This window comes from Microcebus murinus, chromosome 6 (assembly GCF_040939455.1).
Source record: "Microcebus murinus isolate Inina chromosome 6, M.murinus_Inina_mat1.0, whole genome shotgun sequence".
NCBI classification, from domain to species: domain Eukaryota; kingdom Metazoa; phylum Chordata; class Mammalia; order Primates; family Cheirogaleidae; genus Microcebus; species Microcebus murinus.
In genome coordinates this window covers 47,092,386-47,119,031 of record NC_134109.1, presented here as the reverse complement: position 1 = coordinate 47,119,031, position 26,646 = coordinate 47,092,386, and the positions used below count along the sequence as shown (strand labels likewise).

The following is a 26,646-nucleotide window of genomic DNA, read 5'->3' as shown; positions in this document are numbered from 1 at the left end:
AAGTCCTACCTGCTCTGAATGGACACAAGCCACATTACTAAGCTGTATCAGTTTTAGGCCCCTCAGTACCAGGCGAAAGAAAATTCACTACATAAATCAATGGGCCACACTGAAATATGAACACTAATGTCTACTTTGTGATTTTATTCATCTCATTATATCCTGATTTTTAGAACTAAAAATGGTCTGAAGTGAGAAGAGGAAAAATTACATCCAGAATTAAATAATTTTGTTTTGTATCATTAAGATATTTCAGACAGGATATTTTACACGTTTTTGAAAAACCAAATTTGCAATCATATTTTATAAAGTCAAGTGAGCAGTGGTTTAAATTAGTTCCACTTTCGTCTTTATTCTCCAAGCATATTTATTAGAATCTGGTAGCTTCTCAATAAATTTATATGTTCCAAGATAAATTTCCATTGTCTATAGGCTAGCAGCATGCACTTCAAGAGATTTAAGTGTAAAACTATAAGCTACAAAACATTTTTTCTATATTAGTATAAGAAGATATTTTTTATCTACCAAGTGAATTAATAATATACAAAAGGCATTCATTCTCATATAACATGTTTCATCAAAATGAGAAAAGTAACATTTAGCAAAAAAATAAATAAATAATCTATCCATCCAAATGAAGTGCTAGGAAAAAGTTAAAGATGTACAGCAATAATGCAAATACTCGCCATTGTGAACTTTCGCACCCCATATGAACAACATGTATTTGCTACAGAGGAAGGGAATGCTTCCTATGCAAGGTTATTTTATTTGTTAATGACACAGAAGCAGAAGGAAGTCTAGAGTACTGCTCTCTTCTGGAAGACTAATAGGTTAGTTTCTCTAGGCACAGCAAGCAGCGGAAGTTAGCTTTGGTGTGAGGTGCTCTGTGGGATTCACGGAGTCTAGAAGGTACATACATTACCTCAGAAGTTCAACTGTTTGCTGCATCTCACTGCATGTGATCTGCAGGTCATGCATGTTTGCCTTCAGCTCTTCCTCCTCCTCTCCTTGAGAAGGAGTATCTTTTTGCTTAACTAACGTAGTGACTCTTTCCCTCAACTTTCTAGTCAGCTCCTGTAGCTTTTTCTTCTCCAGTTCTAACTCTGCTATCGTGGCCTGGCGCTGAAAATGTTTCTCTTGAATGCCTCGCAGAGAAGTGGTTTCCTCCAGTACGACTTGATTCTGTACTCTTGGCTTTTCTGGATGTGTCTGAATTGTTCCATGTAACCAGGCAATTTCATGTGCTTTTCCATTTTCCAAGAGCCCTGTATTCCCCTGCTCAAGGTAGCGCCTTCCTTGTTCACACTCTTCTGTAATGTGGTGTACACTCACAACCTTGGGCGCACACTCTCCCAGTGTCTGACTGGGTTCAAGTATCTTTTCACGAGGTTCCACTTCCAGGTTATCTAAACGAGCTTCCCACAAGGAGAAGCAGTCACATTGTCGGGCTGCTCTTTCCTGCAGCTTCTCGATCTTTCTCTGCAGTCTCAAAACCAGAACATTCAGCTCCTCGTTTTCTGTTTTGACCTCATCGTAACTCTTTTCCAGGCTAAGGAATGTTTCTGTCACTTCCTCCACTTTCTTCAGCTCATCCTGCAGCCTGAAAACGTCTGCGGTGAGCTCTTTGTTGTGCTCCAGTGCCTCCTCGTAGCGTGTCTCCAGCATCCTCAGCTCTTCCTGGAGGCAGTCGTTTTCTCTACTAGCGTCTTCATATAGCAACTTATACTTGGGAGAAGCCTCAGGGATCCTCTCAAGCATCTTTAGCTTCTTTTTTAGCACAGACACGTCAAAAAGCAGATCCTGTTTCTTTTCGGAAGCTCGATCGCAATCTTTGCGTAAGATCGTTAGTTGTTCCTGGAGATGACTAACCTGATTCTTCAGGTCCCAGCTTTCGGTCCTGGTCTCTTCACTGTTTTCAAGCTCAGAAAAACTCTCTATTGAAGCCTCTGACCCCTCTATTCTGACCTCTTGGCTGTGAGCAGAGCTCGTCCCCGTACTTCTCAGGTCCTGGACCTCACTGTCTTGCAGGTCACTTAGACTATGCCTTGTGGTCGCACCTTTTACTTGTTTCATTTGGTTTTGCAGTAACAACGGCTCTGTTTGTTTTGCAGAATTCCCAAAAAACTCAGCAGTTGGCTCATCTAAACAAGAAGAAATCACCGACCCAGGCTCTAATATTTGCAGCCTTTGTCGCAATCTAGCAATTTCTGTAGCCATTTTCACATTTTCCTTCACTGCTTGTTCATGAGCTCTCTGCAGGCTTAAGAGGACATCTCCATTTTCTTCCAATAGCTGCTCCCCTTGCTGAAGCAGGGACATGGCTCCATTTCCTTCCACGTCCTCCCCTTCCACCACCTGGCAGCCACTCTGAAGTCTGGAGAGAGGAGATGCCACCTGCTGCATTTCCTTGATTATATTCTGAAGCCTGGAGATTTCTGTGCTCATCTCAGCCCTCTCTTGATCTGCCTTCTCACAGGTCACTTTGTGGACATGCTCCACGGCCAGAAGCTTGGACATCATTTCCTGCCTTTCCTGGTCACGTTCCATTTCAAGCCTTTCAAGCCGCTGGCTGGCCAGCTGCTCGGAGGCCCCTGCCTGGCAGACGACCTGCTCACGGCCCCTCAGTCCTCTTTCGTGACTGCTCTCCAGCTCAAGTATCTGGCCAGACAGCAGGCTTTGCTGGCTTTCGGACACATTTCTTAGATCTTCCAGGTCTTGCAGCAGCTGCTCTCTCTCGACGACCATGCTGTTCAAATGTTCTTTGTAAGTTTTCTCTAGCATCTCTCTCTCCTGGGTCAGGACCAGAGAAGTTGCTTTCTCTCTCTGAAGAGTCTCTTTAAGCTGCTCCCGGGCTTCTGCACACTCCTGGGTGAGCTCGTCCTTCTCAAACTCCCACTGGGATTTCTCCTCGTGCTGCTGTTCCATAAGGTCCTCCAGCTCTTGGCGGTAGCGCCCCTCCAGGCTTTGCAGAGCACTTTCACATTTCTCAGTGACTTTCTGACAGTCAGCCTGAAACTGGGCTTCTATTTGAGAGGTTCTTCTATTACATTCTGTTTCCATTTTTTCCCTAAACGTAGTCAACATACAGCATTACTGAAACTGCCACCAACTTTGTTAGCAAACAAAAAACATTTTTCTGTGCATAAAGGAGGCTGCTAAGCAAACAACTGAAATACTTTCTCAAAGTGGTCGCAACTTATTCCTATATGATGCATTTGTACTGGAAAGGAATCTCATTTCTGAGAGCTCAGACAAGCAGCCAAATTGATTTAAAGGATTTACCTTTCTCTATAGTCAGAGGGAAATTTTAGAAACCAAATTCTTTGGCATATTTTCCTGGATGTCTCTGTTTATGGATTTTAAACCAAAGACTTAAACTGGTATTTCACAATAAATGATCAAATGCATATTAACCTAACCCCTAACTTGAGGAATATATAACATTCCTTCATTTTATTTAAGCATGCTTTACAGGATATCAGGCACATAAACCACACATATTGACCACACATTCATTCTGCTCTTGCTTCTTATTTAATAAAAGAGCACCAAGTTGATCAGGGTGTGAAGTACCAAGGCCTTCAAATGCACCTGGGATTTCACACGAGGAAGGCGAGCACAAGGTGCTGTTTTATAGCATGGGAGGAAATGTAACTTTGCTCAGAATCCAGCTTCTTAATAGCTGTTCTCAGAAAGCAACAGGATTGAACCAGGAAAGAACCACATTTGAGATCATCTTATCCTGACCTGGAGTTTTATGAGGTACAATCAATCTTAGTACAAAGAGTACTTTCCTCTTTTAAAACCAAAAACAGTTTCAATAACCCTAAGGTAGGCTTATGTCAAAACAATGGCAAAACCGGTCAAAAATTTTTAAAAGAATCTAAATCAATGGGCTACTATTCCATCTGGTTTTTCCCAGTCTCCTTAACTGACTGGAACTTCTGATGCCCTGAGAGACAGTGCCCCAGGCTGCTCCATTGCCCCCAACTTTCTTACCTTCCCTCTTGAAGTTCCCTTTGGTGCTTTTCCAAGAGCTCTTTTCTCAACTCCTCTTTCTCAAGAGTGTGCTTCTCCACCAGGCCCGCCAGCTGCTCCCGGTGAAATCGCTCTAGTTCCTGAGTCAAACCCTGCACCTTCTCATCTGTCCAGGTGCTACTTTGAAGGAGTCCCTCCCTCTCCCGCTCAAAGCCTTCCTCCGCCTGTGCCAGTCTAACCTTGAGCTCCTTCTCATGTTCTAGCCTCAGCTTCTCCTGCAGGTGAGTCTTTTCTTCCTCCAACTGCATCTGCAGCTGTTTTTTCTCCTCCTCGAGCCTGCAGGTGGTCTCGTGGTGCTCCTCCTGGAGCACTACCGCCCGCCCCTGCAGTTCTGCAATTTCATGTTGAAGGTCACTTATTTGTTTTTCCAAGGTGCGTATTTCATTCTCATGCCTTTGCTTCATGTGCTCCCGCTCCTTTTCACAGGTGACCACAGTTTCATCCAGCTGCTTTTCGTAATGGCGCACCTGAAGTCAGAGAGGGACCCACCACAAGGTCATTCAACTCAGGCCATGGAAAGGGAAGTCACAGGGGCAGCAAATACCTTTTCTTTCCTATAAGACATTCCTCGATTTCCTCATTTTGTTTTAAAGCAACAATTCAAAAACACTTTAAGCAAGATATTTAAGGCAGGCATGGTTTGCTTTTCTTTTTTAACTGGTTGAATTTTATTAGTTTCTGAAGAATTCTACTAAGAACTGAGCAGACTCTCCAACATCCTTTCTAACTGCAAAGTCAGAGTCTTAAAATAGTGAATTAAATTCAAATATTTACTCAACACCTATCAGGTACTTGCAGGCCTCATGGGAACATAAAGCTGGGTGAGACATAGTCCCTGCCATCAAGTAGAAACCAGGCCAGAGGTGGATGTGACAGCTCCAACTACACTACAAAGCACAACATACAAGAGAAAAGGTACAGAAAAAGGAGCTACAATGTAACCCAGGGATTTAAAGGATAGAAAAATCACATTTGGTTGGTGAAATTCAGGAATGGCTTCATGCACGAGGTAGCAGCTGATATGAACTCTGAAGGGTAAGTAGACTTTCAAGAAGCAGAAAGAAATAATAACAGCATAGTCTGTAATAGTATGAGCAAAAGATGGACAATCAGGAACTACCCAGCGTGGCTGGAGCATATGATAACACAAACAAATGGGGAAAGAGAAGATTGGAAATGTGAGTTGAAGCCCCATGATGAAGGGTGTGGAGGCCAAGGTTCAGGGCTTGTACCTAATCCACTAGGTAATGTAACATCAAAGGGCTTTTTGGTTTTGTTAAAAATATATATATATATTTTTAAACAAGTTGTAAATAATATAATGGATTTAAAGCTCTAAGTTCCATGCTTGCCAGGGCTGAAGGCAGTAAATTTTGGAGAAACTCTGTCTCAGAAGGAAAAGGCCTTACTCTCAGCCTATAAAATCATCCTGAGGAAGTGGAAGCCACGAGACATGAGAGGAAACGCATAGAAAATGCTGCTGTATGAGAAAAAGGAATTGGGAATGCCCTACATGCAAAAGGTTGTCAGGGCTCAAAGTAACCTGAGAACTGGATCGGTAGCAAGGACTTACTTTATCTTCCAGCTCCAGTCTGAGGGAACATAAGTCCCTGTGGTGTTGTTCTTTCATCTGTTCGATGACGAGCTCTGCCTCGATGCTCATGTTCAGTGGATTGCATTCTTCAGAACCAAGCCCTGAAACACACGGGACCCACTGATCTTGCAGCAGGTTCTTTCAATACATAATCTGGCAACTGAGGAGATACATCCAGTTCAACTAAGGAATAATCTTTAGCCTGAATTGCTACAGATGTGATCTACTAGGAAATAACAGAAGTCGAGAGAAGGAAATGGAGGTGAACAGATTCTTTCATGTATAGGCAGTATACCAAACCTCAACAGAATCCATCTTTTTGAACAGTAGGTGGGGGTAGGTATAAAAATAGTTGCTTAAATGTGACCTCATCTTAATGAAAATGCTGCAAGTTGAGGTAATACCAACCAGACTTCTAGCCACCAAAATATACAAATGACAAGTCTGCAGAGGAGCAATGTGACAGGGGAATGAATGGCCAGCACACTTGCCACTATGCCTTGATGAGTTCATTTCATGGGTCAAGATAACCAACCCATCACTGAACATTTCAGAAGACTGGCTATTGTCCTATGAATTTCCTGGAGTGTGGGTGGATCTCAAATCTTAAATTATCAGGTGAAATAAAAGTAGGGCATAGGTTGGGAACTGGATATAGGCAGTTTGGGGTGGGGGGTGGAATTCTCAGCTTATCTATGAGTAAACTCTGCAACTGCCCTGATGACTGAGGAGGACACTGAAATGTGAAGCAGAGGTTGGGGGCTGAGCCAGTACATAGACAAAAAGATTATGTCTCATACTATGTAGGAATCTCTTAAGGCAGGGGGACCCAAAATAGGTTTCCATGTGTGGATACACAGGCAGACGGGACAAAGAAACTCTTCTTGGATACAGGTCTAGCAGCTGGGATAGACGGTCTTGCTCTGGGCTTTCTCTTCCTACATTATGGCATATTCCCAACTGAGAGGTAACACGGGGGTGTAAGCCACCCCCCAGTACTGCAGCTTCATACACCCATGAGGAGCACCCTCAACACTTGGTCATCTATGTAAAAGCCTAGAAAAGCCTAGAAAAGCTGCTGAGATATATATTTTCAGATCCTGAGACTAAAGTGAGCCAGGAATCAGAGGAGAGGTTTTGAGTCCGCTTCCCCTCCCCTCCCCCATCCCTTACTCATTCTACAGCAAGTAGGTTAGGGGGAGCAGGGAGGCAGAATAAACCACCTTTGTGAGAACTGTACTCCTGTCCCAAGTAGCAGTCGGGAGAGCTATTTATAACAGAAAGGCCCACTATGAGCTCTTTCTGAAATTCAAACTCAACACACCCAAGAAAAGAGGCCGGCTATGAGGGAGGGAGGGAAAGAGCGGACAGTAAGCGTGGGAGGGCTCCCTAACAACTCTGCTGCCCAACTTTGCCCAAAATTTTCCTCAAAGGCACAGGCCACCAACCCTTATTTAACCTGCTTGTTGTTTTGCAGAGGCAATGCGGACATGGGTGCAGCCCGCACACGCCAGCCAGTTACGGCTTCTGAGGTTGCTGGCCGGCCTGTTCTCCAAAACCAGCCTCATACCAGCCAGGCCCTCTCACAACGGGAGGACTCGGCAATCGCTCGGCGTCTGAATTCTAACACTCTGAAGGCCTGGATTCCCAGATTTGCAGCCAGATTTTTGTTTATTTTTTAAACAAAGCAAATACCCTTGTGGTTTGATTTTTCCATTCCTTTGTTGAGACATATCAAAATCAGATGGAAATATTCTCATAAAGACTCCAAGGACAAATGAAAAACCAGACCACAAATGAAATAACTCAAGAAAAAGAGTATTGCCAAAGTTTTTTTTTTTTTTTAAGGTTGCCAAATTTTTGCAAATTTATATTCAACCAAGGTTCTAAAAACAAAAGTCGAAGGCTTTAACTAAAGCCTTTTCAGATGGCGTGTGAATGTGTTTACCCTGTTCGGCCTCAATGCCACCTCTGCTAACATCAAGTTCTTCTGACAGTGAGTTCTTCAGAGGGAGCCTGAATACTTTGCCTTGTGCACGATATTCTTCCAGCTCAGACTGGAGTTCATCCACTTGGTCTTGTAATACCTGCAAACCAACACACATTTTAGATGTGACACCAAAAAGCACAAACAACAACAACAAAATAAATTGGACATCAAAAAAAAAAACAACTTTTGTGTTTCAAAGGACACCATCAAGAAAGCAAAAAGACAACCCACAGAATGGAAGAAAAGTTTTACAAATTATGTATCTGATGGACTTGTAACTAGGATATATAAAGACTATTAGAACTCAATAATGAAAACACAAAGAACTGAATTAAAAAATGGGCAAATGATCTGAGTAGATATTTCTGTAAAGAAGATATACAATTGACCAGTAAGCACATAAAAAGATAGCTAACATCATTAGCTATCAAGGACATGCAAATCGAAACCATGGTGAGGTACCACTTCACAGCCCTGAGGATGGCTAGAATCAAAAAGATATACAATAACGACTATTGGTGAAGATGTGGAGAAATTGGAATTCTCATACCAGTAAGAATGTATATAAAACAGTACAAACCACTTTGGAAGAAGTTTCATAGTTCCTCAAAAGATTACACATAGAGTTACTATATAACCCAGCAATTCTACTCCTAGATATTTATCCAAGAGAAATGAAAACATATGTCCATACAAAAACTTGCACACAGGCCAGGTATGGTGGCTCATTCCTGTAAATCCTAGCACTCTAGGAGGCCAAGGTGGGAGGACTGCTTAAGACCAGGAATTTGAGACCAGCCTGAGCAAAAATGAGACCCCGTTTCTACCCCAAAATAGGAAAAATTAGCCAGGTGTGGTGGTGTGCACCTGTAGTCCCAGCAACTCAGGAAGCTAAGGCAGGAGGATTGCTTGAGCCCAGGAGTTTGGGGTTGCTGTGAGCTATGACGACACCATTGCACTCTAGCTGGGGTGATAGAGTGAGACTCTGTCTCAAACAAAACAAAAAACTTGCACACAAATTTTCATAGCAGCATTATTCAATAACCTCCAACCCCAAATGTCCATTAACTGATGAATAAATAAAATGTAGCATATTATTCAGCCATAAAAAGGAATGAAGTACTGATTAATGGTACAGCATGGATAAACTTAAAAACATGCTAAGTGAAGGAAGCCAGTCACAAAGGACCACATATATCATTCCATTCATACAAAATGCAAAGAATAGCCAAATCTGTAGAGACAGAAAGTAGATTAGTAGTTGCCTAGGGCTGAGGAGCATAGGAGAGATTACGGTCAAGTGGAACAAGTGTTTCTTTTTGGGAAGATGAAAATGTTCTAAAATTGATTGTGGTGATGGTTGCACAATTCTGTGAATATAATAAAAGATTGAATTGTACACTTTAAATGGGTAAAATATATGGTATATACAAGCTGTTAAAAGAAGTGGATACCTAGCACTCTGGGAGGCCGAGGCGGGCGGATTGCTCAAGGTCAGGAGTTTGAAACCAGCCTGAGAAAGAGCAAGACCCCTTCTCTACTATAAATAGAAAATTAATTGGCCAACTAATATATATAGAAAAAATTAGCCGGGCATGGTGGCACATGCCTGTAGTCCCAGCTACTCGGGAGGCTGAGGCAGCAGGATTGCTTGAGCCCAGGAGTTTGAGGTTGCTGTGAGCTGGGCTGACACCACGGCACTCACTCTAGCCTGGGCAAAAAAGTGAGACTCTGTCTCAAAAAAAAAAGTGGATAGATTAGGGGAATTTTTGGAGGTAGAGTTGACAGATTTTACTGATGAATTCATTAAATGTAAAGGCATTTAAAGTAAACACCTCTACTTGATTAGAACCAAGAGCTAAAACTTAATTATAAAAGCAGTAGAAATTTTTTTCCCCCAAATGTGCACATGTATTTCCAGAGAAGGCAACTTCATGATTGTTTTCCTCATCTCTGCATGATTAAAATTTTTATCTAAAGCAGTATACTTACCTTGTTAAAATAAAGGCGTGTTTTTGGTTTAAGAAAAAAAAAACCCAAATTCCTAAGCTTAGGGGAGTTAATGCTTTATTTCTTTTTAAATCAGATTCCTCTTATAATATTTACAAGAAAGTTTGTTTCTCTCCTGGTAAGAATTGGGAATGGTTTACTAGATAATGATTTTAGTGGTTCCTGCTTCATTTGCATTTTATAAATAAATACTATAAGACATGTATCTAGAAAAAGGAAGGGAAAAAAAAACAAAGGACAAAACCAAATCACACCAGATTAGGTTTGCAATGATCAATCAGGAAAAGCTAATTTTGGAAGAAGTACATCAACATGACCACATATTCCTCCACTTGGAAAAAAAACATACTTTCCTCTAAATACTAGCAATTTCCAGCCTAGAGGAAGCATACTTAAATGCAGACTGCTTGATTCCCTATAGTTCAGGATACTGAATAGTAACATTAATAGGTAACAGTTGTGTAAGTGCTGATTATATCCCTAGCTCTGTTCTAAGAACTTCACCTATATTCACTCACTGCATCTTCACAACCCTGTGCAGTGGGCATTCTTATTTTTACCATTTTATAGATGAGGAACTGAGGCACCCATGGATAAAGTGACTTGCTTATGGGTCACACGGCTCCGAATCCAGTGCTCCTGCACTTACTCCATTCTCTTCGTCCACTCACCCTGCACTGCTGCTCGTACTCATTTCTCATCTGCGTCAGCCTCTCTTCTTGCAGAAAGAATTCAGCACTGCTGGGGTCGAGGTCACCAAACTGGAAGGGGAAAAGGGCAAAGCTGTCATTTTTCCCAAGTGCCCTTCTTTGACCTAAAACATAGCAAAGGCCCCAGTTTCTGGTGTTCACCCAGTCTCTGGAGAATGACAGGAATGTGACATTTAAGCAGAAACACCACCAACTGGATGACAGGGAGAACATTCTGAAGCGATGTGCTCAACCAAGGCAGGGAGCGTTTCTCAGTGCCACGCAATGTTTTCCATCATAAGCAACCTACTAAATTATATCCCTGCAAAAGTTGCCCAAACAATCCCCCAATAAAAATGTTCTCCGTGGCATTGCTTCTGCTCTGTAGTGTAAACTATGCTGTGGGCTACCTATCAGGAAATCAGATTCACACAGATTTACCTTTTCTGCTAACACATTTTCCAAATTTTTCTGAAGTTTGTTTGTCAGATTCTCATACTCTGCCAACTTTTCTGCATTTTCCAGAAGCTCATTTTCCAGACGACTGTTTTCCTGAAAAAATTTGTGGAAATTAAAAGTGGTACAGGCTAAGAAATAAGCAAATCGTACTATTTTATATATGGCTTAAATCAGTGCTCTAGATTAAGAAAAGTTGTCCATCTTGAAATCTGTAATAGACTAGAGGAGAAAAAAAGTTCTATCTTATAACAAAAACAAAGTTTGCCCTTTTTTTGATCCTGTTGAACTGGGCTGTCCAATATGGTAGCCACTCGTAGCCACGTGTGGATAGTGAGCACTTGAAATACGTCCAGAACAACTGAAATGTGCTGTAAGTGTAAAATACACACCAGATTTCAAATAGCACAAAAATGTAAAATAGCTCAGTAATAATTTTTGTACACTGATTACATGTCAAAATGATAATGTCTTGGACCTATTGGATTAAATAAAATGATTTCAATTAATTTCACTTGTTTCTTTTCACCTTTTAATGTGGCTATGTGCAAATTTGAAATTGCATATGTGGCTTGCATTACATATCTATTAGCATTGCATAGAATATTTGATGACATGAAAATATTCTCAATATATAGTATTGTCAAATAAAAGTGGTTACAAAATACCTTGTTCAGCTGCCTGCAAAAGAGAAGTCAAAGAGAGGACAAAAAGTAGAGTAACTGTAAAATCAATGTGCTGATATTACATTACAGTTTGGTTTATATTTAATTTATAAATTTATTTTGGTTTAAAGATATAAAAGCTACCCATGTAAGTTGTTAATAATTTGTATATGTTTAAGTTATTATAATAACATAGCCCATCAAATGGAACCCACAGGTTTTTTTCCAGGATCTGTATATATAGTACTTTTTAGAAAAATTTCCACCCACATTTGTTGAAACATACACAAAGAGACATGCCATTGGACATATTTTCTTCTCCACCATTAAAGGCTGATTGGAAGAACATTATTTTCAAAGTACACTTTGCCAAAAGAACACAGAGCCAATGTATTTTTAATATATTCTAGTTCACACTCTCATATGACAACATACAATAAAAAAGAATGTACATGAGGTATTTAAAAAAATACCACTCACCCTAAAATGCCAATTCTATAACTCTTAACTTTTCAAAGTATATCTAATTTTGATGCGAAAATAATATGGAGTGATCTCTGTGTATCAGGCACTGTGCTGGTTGCCTTGGAAACTGAGAAATTGGATACTGTTACTGATCTCAGGGAGGGGGACAGATGTGGATACAACTATCTATGACCCAACAGGAAATGCACCATCCTCTGGCAAGAAAAAAGTAAATGTAATGGGAATGAAAAAGTAATTTGGCCTGCAGTGCTGGGGAAAGCAGTGAAGGAGCATAAAAGTGCTCTGTCCCTCACCCCAGAGGAACTGAGAGAAGTGAGGGGGGTGGTGACTGGACAACAAACGCTGGGTGTTGCTGGGAGGACCTAAGGTTTGAAAGGTATGGGGACAAACCCCCTTTTAAAGGGCCTTGACTACTACACACTGGGGCTTACTTTTTTTTGCAAAGAGTAACAGCATGATTGTAACTGATCGTGATCATAGTACAGTAACTTTGATAGCCATACTGGGGTAGGAGAGAGGGAGGAAAGGACTTTTCAGGATGCACGTTAACCAGCTGAGAAATCCCGATGAATTCTGAACCTAATTAGAGGCTGGGGAGACGGAGTGGAAGGGGATAAATCTGAGAGGCGTCTTGGAGCATCAATGACACTTAGAGACTGACAAGCAATGACAACTGAGGATTTAGCTTCTGGGACTTATAGCATATGGTGATGATGCTGATTAGGGAGAACATTCCGGAGATGAAGCAGTTGGATGGTTAGGGAGTGATAATTAGTTTTTGATATGTGGCGGCATTTCAGGAACCTTTCATAGTAGCAACAGTAGCAAACATTTTAAACATGTACTCATTACTTTCCAGACATCATGGATGCATGCATTGTGGCATTTAGTCCTCACATTGATGCTATAGGGTAGCATTATGGTGCCCGTTCTGCACATTAGGAAATAGGCTGAGTAACCTGCTCAAGGTTTCCCAGGAAGTGGTGGCACCCAGATCTGAACCAGGCGGCCTGACTCCACGGCCCTGGCACCATACCATACGGTGTCAGAGTCCAGTAAAGAGAAGGACCACTTCCTCCATGGGGGCACAAGAGAAAAGGAGGATGTAAGAGAGAAAAGGCACATTTGGAGGCCACGAGAAACACACAGGCCTCTGTGTGGCAAGAGCAAGGCCATCTGCTGAGAGTGATGGGGATTGCGACAGGCAAGGGGAAGGAGACTCAAGGTGAGGGGCAGGTTTGGAAGAGCAGCTGAGAACTAGGGTGTCAGCCAGGTGCCAAGCAGCCCTGAGGACCCAGTGTGCCTGCAGGGGATAAGAACAACAAGGTATGCTCATCAACACTGTCGGCACACAGAGCCTGGGTCCCCCTGAAATCCAGACACTAGCGGGGGCCCTGCCGCGTCTGGGTCAGGAGCCAGCTGGGCAAACTTACAGCAATTCTTGGACTGAGCCCGGCGCAGACTTGCCCTCTTACAAAGCTGAAGTTTTCCATGTGCTGTTGCCAGCAGGGACACAGACCACAGAACTAATAAGATGATTACCTTTAAAGAGAGGGCAAGGCGGTCCCGGATGTAGTTCTCTTCTGTTTTTGCCTTTTCAATTTCCTGCTCAAGTTCGGACCGCTGCTTGCCCATCTGTTGCATGATCTGCTCTCTCTCTTTGCGGAGTTCATTCTTCAAGGCTGCTATTCGCTCTTTGTACTCTTCGTCCAGTTTCCTGCGGGGAAGAAAAACCAACAACTGCCACCAAGTCCCTCACAGGTCTCTGTATTGATCCGCCAGAAACAGAAACACAGAGTCACAGAGAGGGTGACCACCCTGCGACGATATCTGGTGTGCCCTGCTTTCCCTCAGGGCATGGCCACACCTAAATCACTCCAACCGGGTGTGGCCAACCAGGCAGGCCGGCAGAGTCCCCCATGCTCTGTTCTGGCCCTGCCGCTGCAGGTGCCACTGCCCTAGACCAGGGTGGCGGGAGAGGTCGCACCTGAGATTGTACTCATTCCGCCGCTCTATGGCCGCGTGGTGATCGTCCACCTCGGAGGCCATTAAGGACTTGAGCTTCTCAGCCTTGTCCAGATCTGACCGTAGCTTCTCTTTTTCTCTGACCACTTGATCAACTCGTTCCCTAGAATCAGAAATACACTGAGTCAATGGGAAACTGTTTCTGAGCAACAAGTAGACCCAAGAAAGCTCTCATGTGGCTTGCTTCAATACAAAAACACAACCAAGACAACCCAAATTCTCCCAAAACATAAAGACATGCCACCGTTCCCTTCAAAAGCCTATGTGTCAATCTAAGTTCTACTTCATTTTCCAAAAATTTAAGGAAGATTTTGCAGTAGTTAGATGATGGAAGATTAGCCACATTTGAATGCAGAACATTTCTCGAAGGCCTTGGAGTGACTTGTTGGACGAGGAGGAAACAGAATAGAGCAGGTGAACCTTCTGCTCAACTCACAACAAATGCCGGATCTCAGCCTTAAAGCTGGCCAGAGCCGCCTGGTGAATGCCGTTCTTGGTGACCAAAAGTTCATTTTCAAGAGCCAGCGTCAATTCCGTCAAGTTGATGTTTCCGTCAAGGCTGAAATCCAAGGCCTAGAAATCAGAACAAGGCAAAGTTCAAGGCATATCAGTAGTTCTAGCCTCTGTAGGCAGAAAATATGAAGTTTATGCAAACTCAGAGAACTGAAGATAGTCTAGAAATTGGACGAACACATTTATTTAGTGATTGCTTAGGAACAACCTCCAATCTAGAACATAACTAAGTTCTAAGGGAAGCATAACATGGCTATTTGCATTTAAAAAAAGAAATACCATCCAGTGCCATCCATAAATTAACACAATGGTATATAGCTCCAGTCTTTACCAACCAAAGAACATTTCTTATGTCAATAATTTGGGAGTTAAAAACATGGAAAGTACTTAGCAAAAAAAGGCTCCTAGTTAAAGGGGATAAGTAAAAGTACCTCATATTTCTGAGATCTTGTGAACAGACAAAATCATTAAGGAGAAATCAAATCAAATGATAGTGTTAAAAAAAAAATGGAAAAATTTCAACCCTTCCATGGTTTGTCATTTTTTTCACACATTTTATTATAGCTCCCTCACCTTCAGGATCTCCTGGCTGTTCTCGATGCCCTCTTCTTGCCAGGTGTCAAGTATTCTCTCCACAGATGCGTGGCCCATGCCATCGTCCAGGCAGGAGAAGACCCGGAAGCCAGTGGTACTCGTCATTGCCAATGGGGTGGTGGTGCGCCGTCCACTCTCGTCGAAAGACTGGAAGAAGAAGGAGACTTGAACAAACTTAGCTTGACTCCAGGCATTTCGACAAGATGTAGGTCAAGACCCAAGCTGGTTAGTCTGACCACAAGGGGCACAAGACATGTTTCTCTAATTTACACTGCTAGGGGAAAAAAAAAGTCACGCAGTCTCTTTGATGTCTGTTGCCGAGTGAGTCAAGCCTGCAAAGCTTATCAAAAACAACTGTTCTGGCAGACAGCTCTTTCACATAGGCAAAATATGTCTCTACTTAACACCAGGTTTCTTTTGACCCAGAGCTGACATTAAGAGGCATGATTAGTGGCCTTCCCACTCTGTAATTTATGGTCATTTCTCAAATCCAACCTTTCCTTTCTAATGGTTTAGTCTTTCTTATTCTTTCTTTGCTCTGCTTGCCTTCCTTAGTATTTTGCTTCAGACATCAGATTAACTCATTAGAAATTATTCAAATGAGTTCTAACCTTTACTCACAAAGGAAACATTTCCTGTTTGTTTCTCACCTGCATGGAGAGGTGTCTTTTCAGTTGTCTATATGGAGTAGATGCTGATGGTGTAAGGGATTTTCCATTTTTAAACAAACCATAGAAAAAATCTTCCACACTCATTGTACCATCGGGATCAAGATTATGGAATACTTCCTCAAGCATCTAGAACACAGTAACCACATATTTTAAATACTTCACTCAAAATAACACAAGGCCCAAAGTACATTTCTGGCCAATAGAAATCAGCACCACTGTTAATCCCAGGATTCCAGAAATATAATTATGTCCCTTTATTTGCATTTCACTGAATTTATTTCCCTTTCCAGTAATGCTATGTGCTCCCCCTTCCTACAAATAAAGTCCATTTCAACATCTTCATAATCCTATGCAATTTAGCAAATTAATTTCTTTTACTCATGCTCCTGCAACAATCTTTAATATTGCTACACATTATTCTTACAAATAAAAAAATTGGCCCGGTGCAGTGGCTCACGTCTGTAATCCTAGCACTCTGGGAAGCAGAGGCAGGAGGATCACTTAAAACTAGGAGTTCAGCCTGAGCAACACAGTGAGACCCTGTCTCTACAAAAAATAGAAAATTGGCCAGGTGTGGTGGTACACACTTGGTCTCAGCTATTGGGGAGGCTGAGGCAAGAGGATCGCTTAAGCCTAAGAATTTGAAGTTGCAGTGAGCTATGATAACGTCACTGCACTCCAGCCCAGGCAACAGATAGAAACCCTGTCTCGAAAACAAAAAATTACTTTAAAAATATATAGCTTCCTTGTATCATCATAATAGAAATTAGCTGATGCTTATGATGCCTCTATATTGTGGTGACTCTAAGTGACATTTTGTTTACATTGAATTTCTGAAGTTGGTACGGTAGCACGGCAGAATTTGGTCTGGGACAGATGGTAATGATCTAAAGTTTGGGCCTGAAACCTATAACTTGGAGTTTAGAACCTTACTTGAAATAACACTGCATCTACTGGGTTTTCGTTTTAATGCTTTAGCACAGCAGAAACAAAGATTGGGTGAAAAGGATTTTATGTGTGTGTGTGTACAATAAGGGATCCAAGAGATGTAAAGATGAGGGAGTTCTGATTGGCTATTTTGCACCCCCTGACAATAATCAAGTGGTCCCCAGCATGGAACAGGGGAAGGGGAGACTGTGCTACTGCGCCATCTAGAGGCTTGCCTGGAAACGGGTTGTTCCCGAGCTCTACAGAGGCGTGGGCAGGGGAAGGGTGCAATGTCAATCACACAACAGGGAGGAAAGACAAACACCTCTCGCTGGCAGTTGGAGTCCTCTTTATTTAGGGGGATAAATTTTTCCTGTAGAAACAAGCCTCCAATGTACAAAACAGAAATCACCAGATATCTTGTCAGAATGTAGACTTGCACATAGTAAGTCTGGCAGTGGGGCCTGAGACTCACATTTCTAACAAGCTCCTGGGTGACGCCCATGCCACTGAGTAGCAAGGAGACAGAATAAGTAACAAATTTACTCTTGTGGCATTAGATCCTATGATTGGGTCCCTTCTAATAGAGGCCTCAATTCGCTTAACACATTCTCAAATTTTTGATATTTATTCCATAAATCTGGACTACTGCTAGGATTTACGTCATCTCATGATTGGTTTTATTCATGTAAGTGCTTGAGGCAGCTGTTTTTATCTCAAATGCTTTTTTCCAATTCCACTCAATCGGAAAGGTCTGTTTCCATTCCTGCTTTTATATTACAAACAAGAAAACCATTCCAAAGAGGAGAAATCTTTGGAAGAAGCAATAGTTCCTAATAGAGAATCCTGTGGTCAAATCAATGGAAAAGTATTTGGGCAAGATTCTGAGGTTGCCAAGATCCCTTTTGCTTTTCTTTCTTGTTCTTATCAACCAAAACAACACTCCCCCCCCCCCCAGAGGACAAGACTTTCAGGACCATCAAACCAGAAGGTATGGGACAATCCAGGTGTCCTGATTGAAGTTAGCAAGGTAACAGTTTGGCTCTAACATTAGGTCCACGCTGCCTGACCTTATGACCTTGGCCAAATCCGCACACAGCTTCCAGACGGCCTTAAACACCCATCACCTGGCCCATTCCAGGTGGTGGAGCAGGTGGGCCCTGCCATTTATTTCAGATAGGGGAGTGGGCAAGCGGTGAAAAAAACAGTATAGATTCAGAACAGGGTGGATGGGCAGGGTGAGGCAAAAAAGAATGCAGGCAAAATGGGCAACCAGGAGAACCCTACCCTCTGGAACAGGAGCTGCCTCTAGAACAGGAAGGGCATTCTCACTCCCTGTGACACTCGGGCCTGGTCTGTGGTTGGCTGGTTTTCCGATGTGTAAGGTGGGAAATGATGCACCAGAATAGGGATCACAAACCCGAATACCCAGAGAGGCTGGAAGGTGATGTAAAGGAATGAGGCAGGATGGTTTTAAGACAGTGGAAAGTAGCAACTGTTGGCAAACTGAACACAGACCTGCACGCCCTCTCCAATGGAGCTAGCTGCCCATCTCGCTGCCTGCAAAATGGAGCCAAATCTTGGATTTTTTTTTTAAACTCTTGATTTTAAAAAGTGTAGCAGTGAGTTCAATTTTTAAAACATTAGGCAAGCCAAATAAAATAGACTTTGGGCCAGATTTGGCATCAAGGAGGCTAGTTCGCCATCCCTGACCTGTTGTTATTCTTGTTTCTGGGAAGCAGAGTTCCAGTTATAGGCAAAAGATAGTAAATCTATTTCCCCTGCATGAAAACATGCAGCAGCTATGATCTCACTTTCTTTATCTATAATATGAGGCAGTGACTAAATCTAAAATTGCTTTTGGTTGTAAAATTTTAGGATTCCAAGTTTATGTTAATGAGATCATCTTGAACTTCCAGCTCCTCTGTGGTTTAGAGCCGATAATAATAAGTACTGTAGTATTTCACGATTGTTCTTTAGGAGGAAAAACACTCAGCGGAAGCTATATTCAATAAACAATCCTTTATTCAGCCTCAGGCCAGAGAAAAATAACTAAAGGTACTACTTCTTTTCCTGGGTTTTGGAAACTCCACCACAGAAGAAAACGCAGCTCCCCACAAATGGCTGTAGTTTAACAGCTTATTCCAAGAATTGGTTTTAGATAAATAATCCAAGTTTGTGCAATATTTCTTGGCAAAAACACCCCAAGGGTTCTGCATATTGCACTAGTTTATAATTTAGGAGGATGAATTTAATTTTATGACTCAACAGCCACGACTGAAAAATAAGTTACCCCTGAGCCATTAAAAAGGTAGTCAAAGGGTGTGTAACAGTCACATAGACAAGAGAGAAGGGAAGGGGGAAAATCTTTTCTGTAAGCCAGATTACTTGGAAGCTTTTGATGATTAAACTCTTTCTTGCTTAGGAAAATAATACCACTTATCCCCAGAGCAAGCAGACAGCATAGTTTCAAATATCATTATAATCAAAGATTCCCAAAGCTACAACTATAGCCCTAACCTCTCTCCAATTCTCATTTTCAGCTCACTGAAAGACATATCTTGGAATTATTTATAGTCTCACATTTCACAGCTATTCAGTCCTGCTAGTTTGCCTCTTAATGTTTCAGAAGTTCTGAAGTTCAGAGTTTTACCAAGGAAGAGTCTTTTAGGGGCTTCTTCAAAACAAGAATATTGTAATGGCTCCTGGCTGATCTATGTAACCCAAGGTTCTCTTCATGCCAACATGTAAAAGCTCAGACTATCCTCAGCAAGTACGTTTCTCCTACACTGTGCTCAATCTGCTTATGAACCCAGGGATGATATTGAGATCTTCTTTCCAGAAACCTAAATTTATCAGACTGCCTTCAAAATACTCACCCAACTCAAATCTACTGAACGGCTTTGCTCAATTCTTCCTCTATACTTTTCCCACATTTTATTCTGTGAGTGACGCTAATGTCTGACAGTTTCACATGGGGCAACATGCTTACTACAATGAGGGGCACGTAGTATGGGCTCAGTAAGTGTCAGTTATTGTCAGTTTTTCTTTTCCACAGCACAGCAAGAGCTCCTCAATGACAGAATCTTCATGAATGACTTCCCAGGAGGGGAAAAAAAATGACATTTAACAAGCTATGGGAGGCCATGATATGGTTGTTCCTAGTCTGTGGCTGGGGAAGGTCTTATCATCATTATTATTCCTAAATAAAATATGCTGCAAGACTTACCTCTCCATCAATATTCTGCAAACCATACTGCTCACAGATGGAGACCAGCTTCTTTCGGTTCAGGTGACCATCACGGGTGATCCCCAAATCTTCACAAACTTCTTGCAGTTTCTCTTCTATCCAGTCTTGGGGAGGGGAAGACCCGCTCTGCGAGGCATTCAAATCATCTGGGTTCCAAAACCTTAACTGGCCTGAGATCAAAGCATATGTTGCATTGTCTCCAAAAGAATTGCAAAGAGAGACTGCCTATTCTCAAAGAAAAATGTGCTTTTTGAGAATAAATATTACAAGAAAAAGGCAATAAATGTTGATTCCATTTTCATTTGGCCCTGAAGCTCTACTGAAATGGAACCATTGGTTCTTAGGCTGCAACTAGAGCCAAAAGGCACCCTATGGCTCTCTGGCAGTCATACCTAGGGAAGAAATATTATCTCCTGTGCAATACTGCAAAGTTCTAGGTTTTTTAAAAAATCCCAACTGAGAATATCACAAGCTTAGGCTGTAGTGTGATCATAAGAGAAGGAAATAATTTCATGATGAAAGTCTCAAGATTAGCCTGTTCCCAAATCTTTACATATGGATATTCTGACATACAGAAACCAAACAGTCCAACTTGAAAGAATAAATGACTGTCAACTACAAGTTCCCAATTATATATTAAAGATAAACTCTATTTGAAGACTTAAAGATCAAACTACTTATTTAAAAATCAAAACTGCTTATTTATCCTCTACTAAAACTCCCAGCTTCTAAATTTTCTACTTACATATTAGAGAGTCTATAAAGTCATCACTTAACCATGAAATAATTCCTGGCACAAATTTGTGTGCCTGGAAGAACCTTGGAGGGTTGAAAGGAGTTTCAGTGCTACTCGTACTATTTACTGACAGAAATTAAGCTTATTACTGCTGTGTCTTTCAGGCTGGAGACCTAAGAACGCATTGTACTATAATTACGCCTAAGTACAGTTGATCCCAAGCAGGCTGTGAACGGGACTGAGGTTATGTCAGCTGATCCACAGCGCCATCTGGTGGCCAGAGGATCAACATGTTCTGATGCTTCTTAAATACATTTGAAACTTGTCAAGGGATGCATTTCATTAATAATAGGTCACTATTTAGCTTAGGACTGTTTGCAAATAAATTTGAAAGTCTGGATAAGAGAGTAATTAGCTCATAATTACGCATCTTAATTGTCATTTCCTCCATGATGTTAAATCCTAGGACTTTAAGAGCTATCTATCAACTGGGAATGAATTTTTTGATGCTGCTGTTCTTAAAGTTAGTTCCCAGCTGGCCTCCAACATCAGAAATGCAGGCAGCTGGGGTGTGAAGACAGGCCTCTGAATGCAACCCCTTCCCTTCCTGGCAGGTCCTGAGACACACTCAGCTCTTACCTTCCGCTTCATACTCCTCACTGTGTTGGGTCTTCCAGTGCTAGAGAAGGTAAGAGAAGATCAGCGTGCTTTAGAACTTATTCATAAAGAACTATCCTAGCTTTTCCTAGACCAGATCACTCGTGGCCTTGGAAATCATCATTTGAGAGAGTCACAAGATTTCAGGACCCTCTCGTGTTTTATTCAAATGGTTTCTCTTCAGTTAACCCCCAATCAAGAGAAGAGACTCCTAAGAAATACCACACAGCCTTCCACAGTACTTCAAGGGTTTGTCTTTCTCATTTGCAGAGTCACATATTCAACAGCAAAACCCATCACAACCGATTAAACCAAGCCAAAGCAAATATTCAGAATCCTTCAACCAACAAGGATTATGCATGCATTTATCAATTTGTTTGAGCTAGGTACTATGCATGTTTCCTAATTCGAGAAGTTTATATGCTAATGAAGACGTGCAGACAAATAATCAGGAAGCACAACAAGGCAGTGTTTTCAGTGCTATGATAAGGAAGTTCAGGATGGTATGTGAGTACCTAAATGGGATGCTTCAGACATGGTAGATCAGCATATACTTCTTGGAAGAAGCAATATCTAAACTGAAGGATACACTGCAGAGAGCCAAGTGAAAAAAAGAAAGCAGTTATAATTTGCTGAAGCAAAGAGGCAAGAATGATCCTGGTATGTTTGTGGTACACTGAGGAGAGAGATGCAACCCAAAACAAGTGGGCTAGAAGCACGAGTTAAATAAAACATACATTACCAGCAAATTACATTAAAAGTAGTGAAATTTATCTGAATTGGACCATTTTGTCCCCTTATCATGCTACATTCCTACTGGGTCTTCTCCAAAATCACAACATACAGTTGTGGGCAAAAGTGCCCAGCCAAGGGCACAAGTCAGGACCAAAAATCCAGTCCTTGCTCCACTGGCCAAGCATGGTACAGGTCAGCTCCCAGCCAGTGACAGCAAGTAGGTCCACAGTGGCTTTGGCCTCTCCAGCGGGCTGCCCCGTCACTGCTACTGGGAGGTCCTACAACCACTGAGGGAAACCACATTGAGAAAAGGTGAATCCCCCTTTCAAAACAGGGCTGCCGTCTTAGCAAAGAACCAATTTTATGAATGAAGCTGCCTTTGATAAAAATCCAGCCCATTCTCTGAGATGTCTGAACTATACGAGACTAGTTAATATCTAGTTATATGAGCTGAAGTCTTCTTTTAGGCAACCTAATCTCATCTACTTTATTCTCCACACCCACTTGTGGTAGTTCTTTCCTCTTAAACGAGGAATAACCATCTACCACAATTTCCCAGCTCCACATTTTACTTAGAAAGATACTGAAGATAGCACCAATTCAGAGAGTTCACCTTATTTGGCCACACTAAACTGAAAGCCCAAACTGACAATGCTGAAGTGGATTATTTTAGCATATAGAAGGCACCAAAAGGCCATAACATAAAATGTGTAGGTTCACTATAATTCATTCAGATTACAACTGAAAGTCACTAATAAACATGGTATTAATGAAAACTGAATTAGGACACAGTGTGATTTTTGCTTATTTGTTTCTGACAATTTCATCAGATCATTCAAGCCCACGTTTCTACATAAAGACGGATCTTGCAACTAGTAGATGTATGAGGCACGGTGGGTCAGGAAGAAGTGGTAGAATACACAGCCCTCCATAAATTTTGTTACATTATCATTTCTGGCCAGAATTTCACTGGTATTGTATAAGAAAGATTAAATCAATAAAGTCTCACTAATAAAAACATCTTGTCTGTCTGGCCCTCCACATTTATTTCTCTATCAGAGCAGATGATTTAAATGCTCATGCTACTTTGGCATCCAAAATTGTGAAAATTCATTATTTAGCATAAGTTGGAAACATCCTAGAATTAAATCTATTAAGAACATCTACAACACATAAAATAGGGTTTTATGGTTTAAGAACCATTGGTCAAAATAAATGCTACCAAATCACAAGGAATGATTTTTAATAGCAGAAACTGATGGGAGAAACGGCGGGAGAGTATGTTATCACTGGACCCAAACCATGAAGACAGCCCAGCTGGGCAGACAGTTGTAAAAATGCAACACAAACACATACCTTCCAAAAAAATCCTTGATAATTACTAAAGCAACAAGGTGAATATATTGTTACATAAAAGTTTCTTACATTTGCTCACTTACTTCTCCATTTATTTTAAAATTGTGAGCAATGGTTCAGAGAACCAAGATACAGAGATACACTGTTTCCAACCTTTCACGAGTCTATGGGACTAAGGGCATGTTGCTGGTTCATTCTCTAGGACAGTACTTCCCTGCTGCCTTCTTTCCTGAATTTTTACTACTAATTAATAAGAGATGGAGTGTGGAGGCTCCCACACAGACTTGGGAGCCAGAGTACGTGCACTGAATCCTGCCTTCCCTGCCAGGTTGGCCTTTGCCAAGTTTCTTGACCTCTTTTGCCTCAGGTTCTCCACCTATAAAATGGAAATAAAGTTGTGCATATTTCTTAGAGTTGTGATAAAGTGCTTAGAATTGTGCCTGGCGCATTATAAATTCTATTAAATTTTGTTATTTTTATTGGACATGTGTTTATGTAATATATATTAAATTTATATTTGCACAATTTTTTTATTACTACGTTTAAACTTAAAGGGTTCATTTGAGTAGGCCTGGGGAGGTATCCAGTATGCATATAAATTTGTAAGAAAGATGCCAAGTCTCCAGCACATAAGCCAAGAACACAGACAATTCACATAAGAGGCAACATAATTAAACAAATATGGGGGAAGGTTCCTCTCAACAGCAATCAAGGAAGTATAAAGTAAAACCAAAGAGTCATTTTTTCCTATTAAATTAGCAAAGTATTTAAGATATGACTCCTACTCTCATCAAGGTTATGATTTAAAACAGGCCTGTTTATATATTACCGGTAACAAATGTAAATGAATATTATTCTTTTAGTAAGGAAAATGGCTTTATGTATCAAAAGCAATAAAAAATGTTCATACTCTTTGACCCAATAATTTCACTTGATATCCAAATGCCATAAAATCGAACAAAAACACCATATGTATAAATATGTGTATTGTAGCACTTTTTGTAACAAAGTATTGATAACAATTTAAATATTCGACAATGGGGCATAAAATATAATGAATGGTACATCATAATGTAGTCAAAAACCATGTAGGAACATGGAAAAACATCTCATGAAACATTAAATGAGAGACCACAACACAAATATTCTCTCTACTCTGATTACCATGGCAAAAATATTTGTACGATTAGACACAGACTGGAAGGAAATAGAGATAATAAAAATAGATGCATTTTGGTTGGTGGACTACGAGAGACAATTTTATTTCCTTTCCTGTTATACATGTTGTTTATGCAATACAAATAGGTACGATTTTCACTATTTCCTTTGCCCACCTGCCCTCAAATTCTCACTAAATTAATTTCCTATGACTGGTGTGGGGATAAAGGTACTTTGGTAAGTACCTCTCTGCGATGTCAGCACCATCCTCCTGCACCGTGACAGCTGGAGACAGTTGGGTGGGAAGACCTGGTGCTGCTCAGGTGAGTGAATGTTCCTGATGCCAATGCCTGCTGACTTGGCGGAGTCTGGCAAGATCAGGGACACGTGTCTGAGACCCGCCTTCCTGAGACAGTCCAACACGACAGCGTCAGGTCGGGCACAGCCTCCTAACCCCCGGGCAGCACCTGTACCTGCACCTTAAGTGATTTCACACAAATCTTAAGGCAAGTGGGGGGGGGCAGGGTAAGGGATAACTTAAGCATGGTACTGGTTTCCCAAGCATTCCTCCCATGACCTTTGTAAGAAACACAGACCCAGCTGGACCGCCCTGCTGAAAGGAGAAGCCAGCTTATGCTAATGGTTACATTTTCAGTCCATTGGAGATGGAGTTTACCACCCAGATAGGATATAGGCTATGCTTCTTCCTCCTCTCCACCAAGGGTCTGTTCCTTTAGTAAGAGGGAGGTAAGCACATGAAGGCTGAACATTTGTTATTAAATTGCAATTTCGAGAGGTGGGTGGGGGAAGATTCAATTCATTCACAGCTCATTTATTTTCATTCTCACTGCCTGGAGCCAGCAGTTCTAATTAAAAAGCAGGGAGAAGGAGGGGAAGGCAGGTTAGAAGGTTGGGGGGATTAGATCATTCAGCTACTGGACCACCACCAATGAAAGGAGCCATCTTTCTGGAAGAGGGTCCTGTCATTGCAGAGGGCTTACCCAGTGGCAGCCTGGCAGGCGGCCTCAGACCAGATCTGCCATGAGCACTGGAAGGGACGGAATCATGAAAATCTTTGGGAAAGTAGGGGAGCAAGGGAGAGACGACTGCTGGGATGTGTTCACAATACTAAATTCATGAGAAAGGATTTTTAATTTCTTCCCTTGAAATGTATGTAGCCTCTCACTGGAGAAAGAATGGATATTAATACCTATAAAAACCATCCTGTGGAACTTCAGCCCCCCTAACTCAGGAGGCACAGTTGCAGAGGGGTAAGCACAGGGTGTGGCAGGCAGACTGTCTGGGTTAGGTTTGGCTCTACCATGTTCTGTGACCCCTCAGTGCCTCACTTTATCTGCAAAGTGGGGATGACACTCCTACCCACCTAATGGGACATGGAGGCATATGCTTGGCACTTAGGAAACCTTAGCTGTTGCTATTGTTTCAGCCAGAACAATGAAGTAGTTAGGGGTCTGGACTCCACAGCCAGAGTCCTTGAGTTCAATTTCAGCTCCACCGCTCACTGGCAGCGTGACCCCTGGGCAGGACACTTAACCTCTGTGTACCTCGGTTTCCTCATGGGTAAGTGAATAATACCACCTACCTTTGAGGGTGTGATTCGTATTTGTAAAGCACTTAGGATAGTGCCTGCTAAGTGCTAAGTATTTGTTAAGTAAATAAATATTACAATTACTATTCTTACTACTTGGATGTTCAAAACTAGGACAATGGTAGAAGAAACAGCAGACAGGTAAGAACAAACCCAGTGACTTGGAAATTCATGCTGGGGAAAAAAACAAAAGAACAAACCCAGAAGAGAGACTCTTTAAAAATACAGCTTTGGTATGTTAATTAGCTTGATTTAATCATCTCACAATACATACATCAAAATGTACCGTGACATATAAACATATACAACTTTTATTTGTCAATTATATCTTCATATAGCTGGTGAAAAATGAAAAATGACAGCTTTCAGCATGGTGATTATGATGAAGCAGTCAACTTTTGATTCAGCTTAGGATCAGGGCTTCCCCTGCAGTCCCTCCCCCTGCAGGCAGTGTCCCCTGGGCAGTCACAGCTGGCGGGGGATGGCC

At 41.6% G+C, this 26,646-nt stretch overlaps 1 protein-coding gene across 4 annotated transcripts in view; it reads right to left on the bottom strand.

Moving 5' to 3' along the window:
* Positions 1-26,646, bottom strand: part of NIN (ninein) — a 96,753-nt gene that overhangs the window by 32,294 nt on the left and 37,813 nt on the right. For 3 of the 4 annotated variants that reach the window (XM_020285812.2, XM_076004038.1, XM_076004039.1), the window contains exons 5-17: positions 21,284-21,323; positions 19,888-20,078; positions 15,711-15,857; positions 15,040-15,207; positions 14,390-14,526; positions 13,916-14,056; positions 13,471-13,645; positions 10,763-10,873; positions 10,304-10,393; positions 7,581-7,719; positions 5,612-5,733; positions 4,000-4,505; positions 923-3,067 (exon numbers count right to left, since the gene is read on the bottom strand). In XM_020285812.2, coding sequence (XP_020141401.2) covers positions 923-3,067; positions 4,000-4,505; positions 5,612-5,733; positions 7,581-7,719; positions 10,304-10,393; positions 10,763-10,873; positions 13,471-13,645; positions 13,916-14,056; positions 14,390-14,526; positions 15,040-15,207; positions 15,711-15,857; positions 19,888-20,078; positions 21,284-21,323 — 4,112 coding nt within the window. The remainder of the gene's footprint in view (positions 1-922; positions 3,068-3,999; positions 4,506-5,611; positions 5,734-7,580; positions 7,720-10,303; positions 10,394-10,762; positions 10,874-13,470; positions 13,646-13,915; positions 14,057-14,389; positions 14,527-15,039; positions 15,208-15,710; positions 15,858-19,887; positions 20,079-21,283; positions 21,324-26,646) is intronic. The other variant, XM_020285819.2, reaches the window with a different exon arrangement.